This window comes from Lissotriton vulgaris, chromosome 6 (assembly GCF_964263255.1).
Source record: "Lissotriton vulgaris chromosome 6, aLisVul1.2, whole genome shotgun sequence".
In the NCBI taxonomy this organism is placed as follows: Eukaryota; Metazoa; Chordata; class Amphibia; order Caudata; family Salamandridae; genus Lissotriton; species Lissotriton vulgaris.
This window is the reverse complement of record NC_141694.1, coordinates 1,331,966,118-1,331,979,455: the sequence shown is the minus strand read 5'-3', so window position 1 is coordinate 1,331,979,455 and position 13,338 is coordinate 1,331,966,118. Positions and strand designations below refer to the sequence as shown.

General features: G+C 42.6%; 1 protein-coding gene across 1 annotated transcript in view; it reads right to left on the bottom strand.

Moving 5' to 3' along the window:
• The window catches only part of RIOX1 (ribosomal oxygenase 1), a 234,366-nt gene that overhangs the window by 133,926 nt on the left and 87,102 nt on the right, over nt 1–13,338 (bottom strand). The window contains exons 8-9 of the mRNA XM_086927470.1: nt 3,284–3,318; nt 1,961–2,139 (exon numbers count right to left, since the gene is read on the bottom strand). Coding sequence (XP_086783596.1) covers nt 1,961–2,139; nt 3,284–3,318 — 214 coding nt within the window. The remainder of the gene's footprint in view (nt 1–1,960; nt 2,140–3,283; nt 3,319–13,338) is intronic.

Below are 13,338 nucleotides of genomic sequence, written 5' to 3'. Positions count from 1 at the left end.
TCCCAGGGGTCCCTCTTCAGCCTCCAGGCCCTAGGTACCCAGGGTACCACTTACTAGGTCAATTAACAAAGAACAAAAAAAAATGCATGATCATAGCATTAGGGATATCAACCCACACATTAAAATCACCAAATAGAAAAAAAACAATATGGATAACTAATAATAGGGCTAGGAAGTCCACACCTGCATCTGGAAAACCAGTACATTCTCCAGGGGGTTGAAAACAAAAGATATAACCAATGGATGCTGTGTGGGAAAGCCAAATAGAAAACTTCAGAAGTTCTGCCAAGGGAAAAGAGACACGTGTTAGAGGCTGAACTTCAAAAACTGTCATTAACGATAATATTTAGCCCTACACCACTCCTAATGAGCAGGGGTAAATTAAAAATATTGTAGCCATAGGGACAGGCAGCAGCTAAACATGATGGACGAATGTTAACACCGTTTAGGTGCCTAACATGTCACACATTGGATCGCGATCAGCTTTGGAGCGGAATGCTTCTATCGATGGGTCTCGGACCTGTTACTATACTATTAGTGGATACCAATCTGCTAGTACTATACAATCTTGACATGAACCCTGGACTAAGACAAATTCACTTTTTGTACGCATTAGACTACACTGACTACTTTGAGGGTCTGATTTCCAAGCTTATTGTGGTCACGTTCTCGTCTCTTTAAATTGCCTTATACTTTGAAGATCCATGTGACTTTCAGTGGATCAAAGTTTCTGTGCCCTGATGAAGCCTTTGTAGGTGAAACACGTTGGCTGCGAACTGTCTGTTGGATACACTCAGTAATAAAGAAAAGCATCTACAGATGTTCAAAATTCCACAAGCCAGTGCATCATTGTAGTATAACTTGTGTCTGTGGTCTCTTTTTTGTAAAACTAAATCAGGTGCAGACTCCTGCAAAGTCCAACATTCAGTAACAAAAAAGCATATTTATTATGTATGAGAATCACCGCATATTTCTACCCTTCGCTTGTCTATAGAATGCACACTTAAAGCACAAGACAAGCTGGTTCCGTACTTCACTGATGGCTGGGCAACATGGTTCAAATGAGGGTGGCTGATTAACTCAATATCGACCTCACAGTGGTTTACCCAAGCCAAAACCTGCATCACTTAAAGGGTCAGAGCCTACTCATGACTCACTGATGTTTAGTAAGTGTTTTACAAGAATAAACAAGATGTCCATTTTTACGTTCTCCAAGATGCGACTTGAAGTCAATTGCAATACAAACAGCATTTATTTAAGCAATTTGTAGAGCGCAACAAATACCCGTGGGTGTCTTGGCGCTGAGGACGTGGATAAAGGTATTAAGGCAGATTGCCGATTATTGAGTGAATAGCCTGGTCTTTAGTAGCTTCCTGAAAGAGAGCAATGTAGGGCATGCTTTGATTTGTGGGGGAAGGGAATTCCATAGTTTTGCCGTGGCTACAGTGAATCATTTGTCTCCCCAGGAGACCTTATAAGTACGGGGGACAGTCAGGAGATTGGCAGAAAAAGATCGGTGATTTCTGCAAGGGGTGTGGGTGGACAGGGCTCTCCTTAGATAGATAGGACCTGAGTGATGGATTGCTTTGTAGGCTATGCATAGTGCCTTGAATTTAATGCGGTTGGGGACTGTGAGCCAGTGTAGCTTTATCACCACTGCAGAGATGGGTTGGTGCTTGGAGAAAGGGTCAGAGCATACTCATGACTCACTGATGATTGCAAGAATAAACAAGATGTCCATTTTTACGTTCTCCAAAATGCGACAAAGTCAATTGCAATACGAACAGCATGGCTGGGGTGCAGACAGGCTTCCATTTGGTGAGCCAGTTACAAAGACATGCTGCAGGCAGCCGTAAATAGGTGTCTTCTTGTCCGCACTGTATTGTATTGTCTACACTACAAACAATTGATTGCTGTGACAATGGATCACTGATGATCTACATATAAAAAGAAAATATACCTTTTCAAGGAGGTCTCCCCAGGAGTTCTTCTGGTAAGAAGAAACAGTTATGTGAAGAGAGTGGGCATCAGGAAAACAATCTCCTTGGTGGATAAATCCTCGGGGAAAGTAGAGCAAGTCTCCAGCTTCAAGTACTGTATCCAGAATGGGCTCTCCAATTTCTTCTTGGCTGAAATTTGCTGAACAAAAACGAAAAGGATGAATACTGATCAAACAGAAATGGCTCTTAATATAGATTCAAATGAAGTTGCTCCAAAACTAAAATGAAGGCTTGCTATAGTGGCAGATGTGATGCCACCAACAGCTTCTCACAGTATACAGGAAAGGTATACACAGTAATAGTGTTATGAAGTGCAGTTTATTCAGCTAGCAAAACTACCCTATGCGTTTTGGTGACAAATCACTGTGGGCACACGATGAGAACACACTGCCACATCTAGTGACCGAAGCAGGTTGTGAGGAGAAAATTACATATCAATCAAATGGGGTCTTTCCTGCATTTTCTGTAAGAACAAGGACTGCAGCAATCCACTAAGAGATCCGCCCACAAAAACACCACAGGAAGGAGAAGTCCTCTTCCTCTTGCAAATGTTCCTGCTGCTGCTCTTGCTCACTTGTTGGGGCCCAATCTGGTTCTAAAAGGCTAACACTGGAGTTCCCAGCTCCTTCCGCAGGCCGTTCCCAGGCCAAGATCGTTTGACGGGTCAAAAAATTAAGAAAGACATCTGAGGTAATCAACTTAGCTATGGAAATGTAACAACATCATTGCACTACCAGAAGGTTTAATATTGAATAGTATTTTTGAAGGTATACTATAGAGTACAGATTTCGAGAACACATTATCCAAAAGAACAATAAGCTACATTTTATGTATTAATAATAATATTTGTTTGCAGTGATTCCTTTTGATGTCAGCTATGGTATGTACTGAGTTGTGGCCCTGAAGAAGGGATTTAAGATATCATGAAACACATGTTGGCTTTCGCATTTCACAATAAAGGGGGCATATTGCCACTCTATTTTTTCTTTTAAAGGAATTCATGTTCATTTCTTTAGAAAACTTTGTAACACTATTGGACTAACGTGTTTTAGACAAGTAAACTACATTGTGCAATGATTTTGTAAAATACATTCTAGATGCAAGTTAAAAAAAAAAAAAGTAAAACATTTTGCTTGCCACAGTTCCAATATATGGGAACATAGGCTTGAAAAGACAACAAGACACATGAGGCTGTAAATTAAGTTATCTTAAAGATAAAGACAGACATCTCTTGCTTTGAACACTTACAAATCACCTAAAAGAAGATTCAGAGTAATACTCACTACTTGAATACTGTGGTAATAATTCTGTGCTTTTCCTGTAAGTAAATAAGTAAAAAACATTAACAAGGAAATTCAAAATCCAGTACTCAAGAACCTAACTAAGAGGAGACACCCAAAGGCAAATCTTGCAAACTAGAGCTACCCACGTTGTACCCTAAACTCCTCTACTTGAAGTGTAGCAGCTCCTAAAAGGCAATACTTGACAGTAGCTTAGTGCACCAATATCACAAGTCATATTTCAATAGCGTTAGAACATCAACATTTGTTTTTTTTTAAATCATATACTTAATTTGAGAAAACTACGATGTAATATAATAGTATCACCCAAATTTGCAATGATACGTCATAACTTCAAAATCGAATCTTAATACATAGCCCATACACAATGTATTACTTTCACTCAAAAAAATTGGGGCACAAAGGCATATAGCTCAGTTCCGATTATTATTAAAGATAGCAGGGTTAATGAAAAGTCTGAGTAATAGAAAAGCAACTACTTCGAGCATGTAATTGCGTTGTTTGTTGAAGGGGGTGAGAACCAGTCTAAACAAATAGCCACAACCCTTGTCAGGGTGAACCACTAAACTCACTAAATTAACTTGAGCTCAACCCACTGGTAGCCAAGACACAAAGCTGACAGGCTTAATTTACAGACAACATATAAAGTATTTATGAAGTAACAGTAACAGACTGGGGAGGATCCGCTGCCATTATTCTCCCGGATATCAGCTCTGGCTTTGACACAGTAAACCATGATATTATAACTGAAAGATATCAGAGTTCGGGAATTTCTGGTACCGCTCTTTACTGGCTACAGTTTCTCCTTGCTGATACGGCCCTACCCTTTCTAACGTATATATGAGACCACAGACTGAAATCATCCAGCCCTTCGGGATTTCAATTATTTCCTATGCGGACAATACAAAATTTGTCTTCTCCCTCACTCAGATTCAAAACTTCCACTCCTTGTCGCTAAGTCCTTGCCTTGAGAATCCTGCTTATTGGACGAATAACTCCTGCCTTAAGCTAAATGGAGGAAAAACAGAGCTTATGATCCTTGGCAATAATTCTAACTCCTCTATAAGGTTTGGTTGGCCAAGCTTTTTGGGTCATCTTCCTGCTCCAAAAACAGCCATAAAGAGTCTGGGAATGTGGCTGAACACCACTTTGAACTTTGATGCTCAAGCAGTAAAACAAGCAGCTGTCTGCTATGGTATGGGAAGAGTGTGGCTCAATGGTTAAAGCGGTAGACCCTGATGCAGAGTTCTGGCCAGAGACCAGGGTTCGATTCCTGCCTCGGCGTGGTCTCGGGCTCAATTTCCTCAGACCTGTTAATTCTCGCCTCGGTGCCTATTCTAATCACGGGCCCCACGCTGCAACTCTGGGCAATAGCTTGCTTAACCTCCACACCGGCCCCAACAGCGCTAAGGATGCCTGGCTTCACCCTGGCGGTGCCCAGGAGTGGACACTTCACAGGGAAAGCCAGGAGGGGTTCCACAGCGGTATGAGTATCAGCGCCAGGAAGCCGTATAGGCGGCACCGCAAGGTGACGTCTGGTGACAGTGCGCTCTATAAGTACCATGACATTTACATCTACATTTATGCTTAGAATGTTACGAAAGATTCTCCCTCTTTTTCCCTCCATTTCAAAGAGGCTGGTGGTACAGGTTCTCATCTTTTCCTGCCTGGACTACGGCAACTCTCCATCTTGGAGCACCAAAAGCTACAATAAGGAAGCTGCATGTGGTACAGAATTCTGCTGCTTGGATTCTCAACAACCTCCCGAGACACCAATCCCCGTCTAGCCTTGAGCACCCTCCATTAGCTCCTGGTGGCTGAGAGAATTACATTTAAACCATTGTTTATCATCCATTGGGCAATCCTTGATAAAGAAATCATGATATCTAGCTTTATGGATTGCCATACCTTCCCAGCAGAACTCTACGCTCTTCTAATGCACATTCGGTCACAAATGCTCGGATTCGAAAAGTCAAGTATGAAGGGCGCTCCTTTGTCTATAATGCAGTTAGATTTTGGAACATCCTCTCTCTTTCTCTGTGATCTGAACAAAAGGAACTCCCTTTTCAGAAAGCACTGAAGACCTGGCTCTTTCAGAACAGCTCCCTCTAAAGCGGCCTCAACATCGACAGACTATGAAGTTGATCAGAGAACATACCAGGAGCTATGGTGAAATCAGGCCCTGTGGCAATGCACCCTTGTCGGATATGCTAGGCAGGTTGATACTGGTCTACTGATGGTTCCCCATGGACAAAGTTCACAGGAGGTTTCTAAGTTTTTTTTATATAAGGGGATCTCAAACCCTATCACTATGATTCAGACACCCTTAAAATGATTCATTCAACACATTGGATAGGTCCTGGTTGCTACCCACAGATGTTATGGTGCTTGACACTAAGTGCTTCTGATAAGTTACATTGTGAATAGGTATGTTTTCCTAGCCTTGAAGAAATGGCACACAGTTAGGCAGGAGATGAATATGAACAGCAGTGTTTTTCAAGGGAACTTCTGCATCATAAGAATAGAAGTGATCCCCAAGACAGACAACACTAGAACAGAGATACTAGAAAATTTGCTAGTAGCTAAACTTTCCTGGATAAATAGAAAATCTCTGGCAAAGGAACATAGAATCTGTTCTCTGCAGGACACAATGTACAATAAAGAGAGACTTGAAATAAAATGTTTTCTGATCGGAGGTCAGTTGAGTTTAAACAGGTGAAAAAAGAGAGATGGATAGATCAGTATACGTTTCTAAAAAGGTGTGCTGTACATTCTTGAAAGCTACATATCAGATATTCAGCTAGGCCCGAAGGTAAACCACAATAAGTGTTGAGCTGTGAATCATTTTCCTCAAAGAGTCCAAAGTAGAAGAAACTATGTAGAATGAATATTTTTGAAGGGGAGCAAAAGACTGGGACGCATACAAAGTCAATCAATATAAGCTTTATTCGGTTTTAAGAATAAAAGACATCTAAGCAGTACAGCTATAAAATAGCACATCCAACAAAATCCAGCTAAAGACATACTAGATACAATAAATGCTTATAGAGGCCACAATCATTACAAACACCCCCATACAAAACATGTAATTACAGCTTTTCCTCAAATGTCCAACAACTTTAAAAAAACTAGGAACATTAAGTATGATGTCTCCTGTAAACATCTGCACATAAATAAGGGCAGGTCGAACGGAGTAAAATTTGCCCTTTTCAATACCGGGAGAAAATATAAATTCTTGGGAACAGTGTAAAAACTACAAAACATAGTAAAATTTAAAGTGTCCTGCGGAGCCCTATTGTTGCAGCTGCAGGACAAAAGCTTTTAACCCCAATTCTCACAGCGAAGGTAGGCTAACAAAAAAGGCAATAGGTCATAAAAACCGGTCATACCGGCTTTTAATTAAAAAAAAAAGCAGGGCTCGGTGCAGGGCACAGTTTTCAACATGATCTATCAGGGTCTTTCACCAGGTTATAGTCCTTTTTACAGATCCTGTCTGGATTACTAAATAGTTCCAACATTCCTGGACTCAAGAAGGAGTTTTGAATTGATTTAAATCAAGGGATATGAAGGAAGTAGTCAAGAGACAGGCAATCTTTTATAATATCCTTGCTCAAGTGTATTCCAGGTCAGGACCAAATATCCACCAGAAGTCAGATAAATAGTGTCTCAAAAAGACATCCAACCATTTGCAGCCCATCCAGGTGAATGTATCCTCAGATATTGCTACCATATACTGCTTTAGAGATACACTTAGCCCTATAAATCTGTACAAGAGCCCCAGTAGGTCTGCTTCCCAGCCGTGATGCAACGTTGAAAACCGCAGCATTTGCCCTAAAAAACCTCTTTCAACCGGAAGGGTGCCAACCAGAGGCAGAATCGAACAACATGTATGATTTTTTTTTATCATTCTCTGAAAGATCTTCAACAAGGACTGAGGACACCTAGCAGTTCTTGCCATCAGAACCACATTGTCTGCGTATAATAAGACTGGTAGACAATGCTTCTCCACCTCTGGGCAATCGACCTTAAGATCCACTAAAACATGCCCTAGTTTGTTAATATATAGGTTAAAAATAAAGGGGGTGCACCCCTCTTTGGATTTTTAAACCTTGTGTAACCTTTAAATCTATGGAATAACGTACCGCAGCCACAGTATTTTTATGAAGATCTCTCAAAAATAAAACAATGTCCCGATCGACCCCATAGATTGCATGATCTGCCAGAGCTTAGATCTAAAGGATGCGATCAAACGCAGATGAAAGATCCATAAATGCAAAATAAATTGAACCATGGCGGCAATGGTGTATTTACTAAGGACTAGGTATACGTTCAGACACAGATGTACTGTTGACCACAGGACAGGATTAAAAGGTGTCCAGTTAGAAAGCCTTTCCAAGACAATACGCCCCACCACCTTGACCACAGAATAAAGCAACAAGATGGGCCTGTAACAGTGGGTGCTGTCCCTATCCCCCTACTTAAAAACAGGAACAATGATGGACGTGCCCAAGAGGAGTGTGGGACCAACAATCACTGCCACATTGATTCTAGTCCAAACCTCCACGTCTTGCACAAAGAGGTCGGGTGGTATCCAATCTGGGCCAGGGGCTTTATTCATAGACAGTCCCAGAATACCTTTCCTAACCTCCTTAACAGAAAATATGAGAGCAGCTTTCTCTCCTACCACACCCACACCCCCACCCCATGTAGGTGATGGGGGGTTGTAGATTTCTTCAAGTGGGCCATCCAACGCTCTTCAGAGATGTGAGCCTTCAGTGAAGAAGCAGCCTTAGTTGCAAAAAAGGGGCTAATGATGATATACCAAAATGTAGAACTACTTTGCAAAGTACTAGCCTTGTTCCGATCTGACCAGGGCTCCTCCTTTAAGATGGTCTTGCGTCTGGTCAGTTCTTGTTTATACAGTCTACGGCTATTCTTTACTAAGGAAGAATCCCTGGGTTTAACACACAGTGCACACTTGACATTTCTCAATGCCTGAGAGCATCTTGAATCAACCACCAGGCAAAGAAACCGGTTGCCGTTATGCGGGTGCTTTCATGAGGGTTAAAATAGTATCCAAAATCTCAGAAAAAACCTCCAGAATTCACACTAGACTACTCAGTTGGGAGATAAAAATAATAAAAATCCTGCTTACATTGGGTTTAAAGAGAATTATAAAGCGAGTCTGGGTTTATCTGTGACCACGTAATCCTCCTGCCCCAGTCAGTGGCCTTGGTATCTCCTTTTATACCCACCATAAGGATTTGAGCCAACTTGGACCAATAAAAACATTACATCAACCGGGTTATGTCCACTAAAAGGGCTCAAAGGTATCGTAACATCAGAAATATAGGGAGAAAGAAATGCATAAACAAAAATAAAGTTGACAAATGCCTAGCCCTATAAAGGTGGGGTTAATGTCCTTCCTCATAGGGGACAGCTTTCCCATGGATGGAACCAGATCAAACTCATTCAATATGGCATTAAGACAAGTACCCTGATAGGTGTGTTCCAAGTGCGTTCTAGTCATAAGGGAACATCCTAGGGATTCTACACCTCCAACCCTCGGGTCCCCACATAGATGGACATTAAAATCGCCAGCCAACATTACATTCGTGGTGGACAAGTTCAAACCTTTCAAGTTCCTTAAATAGGAGCCAGAAACATCAATATTACTAATCCCCGGAAGGGAGGAGATAGGGTTATAAAAATTCAACTAAAGCAAATTATTAGAGCCTGTAGAAAATACAAGAGTTGGCAGGGTGGGCACTTCTGTTGGATGAATAATCAGACTACATGTGATAGCTAAGGATACAAAAAATAACCAACACTCCCCTCCCCCCAATAAAGGGGTTGCAGATATATAAAAAAAAGTCTTATAACCATCCAAGAAGAAACTGTTATGGGTGGCCCAAGTCTCCTGAAGTCAGATCACATTACAGACTTTGATAAAACACAGCCACTTAGAGTCAGAAAACTTGCCAGCAAGTCCACTGATATTCCAACTGATTGCTTTACACTCCTTAGAGTCCTTACATCCAACAACCAAAGCATCTGAAAAACTCTGGGCTGGAGAAGCATCCCCTGCGCTATCTAATGATTATCCCCAACCAGTCAATAGCATCCGTCCAAAGAAGATAATGGAGCAAATCTGTTAGAAATCACCATATCACTAGAAGCGCCCTGCTGTGTGTCCCAAATCATAGTCAAGCGACCTAGGCCTGCCTCTGACGGAGATGTGAGGTGTAGTCTGCTGATCTGTAAAAGAATCCCAAATAATAAAAAGTCTCTTCCAAATTGTGAGCACTCCGGTGTCAAAGGAGTGCCACACTTGCCCTGCCAACACCTACAAGTACAGAATGGGAGTTTGCCACCAGACACCAGGACCTCAGTTTTACTGATTTTAACATTATATTATCAGGTGGCATGTTTTGTGCCACTGATATAAGGCAGGAATTAAAAGTAGCTGGAATACTAGAGGAGAGGCCATCTAATCATGTCAAAAACTGTCGTCTGCATAAAAGTAAACCTCATACCTGATGAGCAGGCACAAGACAAATCATGGAAAGAATGCAGAACAAATCAAATATTCATCCCCAGAACCAGACCAGAACAACCGGTCTCAGGATGCATGTTTCCCGTCCAGGGAGGACCTGGCCTGGCTGTTTGGGCTAGACTGTTCCCATGGGGAGCAGGGTCAAGATTGATTTGCATATGGCTGGGTTTAAACTAGAATGGCATGGTGGGCAAAAAAACAATAGCTTTAGGCCCAGATCACTGTAATGGGGTGAATGCTTGACATTCAGCATTCTGTCCATCAATTGTTCTTTTTGTATTTGTCAGCCCAAGTGGAACGGGCATGTCCAGAACTTGGGTCCCGTGCTCACCATACCACTGGATTCAAGCTAGCCTGGCTGATGTGCGGTAATACCCCAAAACCAGTCCCAGGATGCTGGTTTGCAGTAAAAGGAGGACCTGGCTTGGCAGTTCGGGCTGGACTTTTCCCATGGGGAGCAAGGTCAAGACTGATTTGCATATGGCTGGGCGTAAAGTAGAATGGTACGGTGGGCACAAAAAACGATGAATTTTGGGTCAGATCTCTGTACTGGGGTGAATGCTTGACATTTTTCAACATTCCGCTCATCAATTGCTCTTTTTGCTCATACCGGATGAGGTCAGCAACATACACACTGGAGGAGGCAGCCCTCAGGTGGGTTATCTGGATGCACACAACACCCCAAGGGCTTAAAGTCTATGAGAAAGAGAGGGTGAAGAAGACATTTCTTAGAGACAAAGGATTATATTCAGCTCAGTGACTTGGCTGGGATATCCAAAACAAGAAATCCATTCTATCTTAATTGGATGGTTGACCAGAAATTATTCCTGTTTTTAAGAAAGGGGACAAATCTTGCCCAGCAAACTATGGGCCAATATGCCTAATTGACTGACTACAAAAGATAACGGGAAGGCTGGTGCTTAATAAAGTACAAGAATGGATTGAGGAGTTTAAGGTTCTGTCCCCACTGCAAGCTGGGTTTTGAGCTTTCACTAGTACCATCGATCAAGCGTTCAGGGTTGTTTTGATCTATTGGAAGATAGTGACACAGGACAGTGGTAGCCTATACGCCACCTTTGTAGACCTTAAGTCGGCATTCAACCTTGTACCCCGCACTAAGCTATGGTCCACCTTACAAGATCTAGGGATGCCATCCGAACTGCTGCCTCATAATCAGACTACATGAAGATAATAATGCAAAAATTAGATGGGGTGGACAAGGGGAAGTTACCGAATCGTTTCCCGTTAATGGGGCGTACGCCAAGGCTGCGTGATGGGCCCTATGCTATTCTCATTATAAATTAATGGAATAGTAGACTACATGAGTTCTACCCCTTCGGATGCCCCAGTACTAGCAGGCGAGAAAATGCCAATACTAATGTTTGCTGATGAGACTTATATCCAAGACCCCAAGCGGACGCCAGAAGCCTTAAAAACCTTTGAGGAGTTCGCTTACTGCGGGGCTTGGAGGTCAATGTGTCAAAGACAAAATTGTTGGCATTTAACTCGCACAGGGGCTATAAGGGGGACATCTAAATGTACAACAGGCCGCTAGAACAGGTCAAGGAGTTCTCCTACTTGGGGGTTCACTTCCTGGAAACCATGAAATGGGACCACCAGATTGAACTAGCATCCCTTAACCCCTTCCATGCTCATGACGAGCTCAGCTCGTCATGAGGCACAGTGGAGCTGTGCTCATGACGAGCTGAGCTCGTCATGACCACACCCATTAACATTGACCTTCAGCACAGGAGGAGATTCTCTCAAGCAGCCAAGGTGTTAAACATAGGCAACTGTTGGGGTGTTACAAACGGAACATGGCTCCTCATACACTAAGCCCATTAGCCCTGCCCTAGAAACTTATGATAGGAAAGTCATCATCTCAGCCCTATACGGTTCCGAACTTTGGGGATGTGAGAATGTATCTACCCGTACAACATCAGAAAATAGGTTCCTGAGGAAAATCACTAGGCTTCCACAAAGTACTCAAATGTGCCTGTTACTATATAACCTTGGGAGAAAACCCATTGCAGCCATAGCCAAACTTCGACCCCTCCTTTATTGGCGGAGACTTTGGACTACACTGGAGCTCGCAGGCAATCTGTCAGGTTTCCTAGATTATAATAAAGGCTGATACCTCGCAGTGTATAAAATGGTGAGGGCGGTTAGAGACACTTTGCAGAGCATTGGTATGACTTCACTATGGATCGATCCTGTAATTTCTAAGTTCCCCACAAAGGAGATCCTGAAGGACAAATACTGGGAATGGTCTCAGTATAGCAATCTTATACTGAGCTAGCCATCTTCCCTAACCTGCCTGTTCCTGGAACATAACGTCATCCCGAAGCTGAAGCCATTCTGGGACCACATTACGAAACCTCTAGATCGAAAACTTTATTTCCAATTTAGGGTAGGCACACTGCCAGTAAGTGCATTCACTGCTAGATGGAATAAGTCTACTGCTGATGTATGGCCAGTTTGCAAGTCTAGCAAGGAATCTTTGGCTCACCTTCTCTTTGTTTGTGGTGGGTATGCTATCCCGCGTCCTATCTGGCTGTTCCCAATTTGCAAGCTCCTGGGCAAAAGAAGGGCAAGTGAAGCTGAAAGAATCTTGCGGACTGATACCTCAGCAACAATTGCTTAGCCACGGCAAAATTTCTAGGGTGGGTATGGGTATTAAGGTCCAAATCCCTACGCTTAAGTGAGGATTAATTATGATGCGATTAAATCTAGCTAATTGCCTCTTGGGGTAGATCTTAGGTTGACATTTGACAAACAGGTCATTCATTATATATCAGAGTGAAATTGATTAATTAGATCTAATCGTGCTATTACCGCAGAAGGTGGATCTCATTAAGTGCCAAATTTATCTAAAAATTGTGTTGTGGTTTGTAAATATTTTAAATGTTTTTTTTTTTGTAAAATTTTTTATTTTGCAGACAAAGAAAAATGAACAGTAAACAAAAGGTACCACATATGGCGCACAGAGGGTCCCACACAGTGGGAAAGCATTAAAGTAAGATGAGGCAGAGTTGCAACACAGAAAGTCATCGGATTAAAGTCGTCGTCTGCTGAGAGCGTCGGCAGTCCCGTACTCATCCCCCACCAGGGGGTCGCTCAGTTAGTGCAGCCGACAAGTAGTCCAGAATTGCCCCTTTCTCCAGGTGAGCCTCCTCTCAGCGATATAATTGTTCCATAGTAGCACCCAACCCCATGCCCCCAAAACTCCCCCCCACCCCCACCCGTGACGGCGCCGCTCGCATTCCCCAGTCTTCCAACATGCATACTCTAGAGCTGAAATAAATGTAAATTCCTCAGTGAAGCCGGGCAAACTGCCGAAGGTAAACCAGCAGAGAGAAAGGACACCAAGGGACCCCACACGTGTTTGAAATTTTTGTAATTGCCTAAAAATATGTCCGCCATTCTCTCGAGACTCAAGAGCCTCCACAATCTAGCATGCCAAAGGGAGATCGCCGGGGCC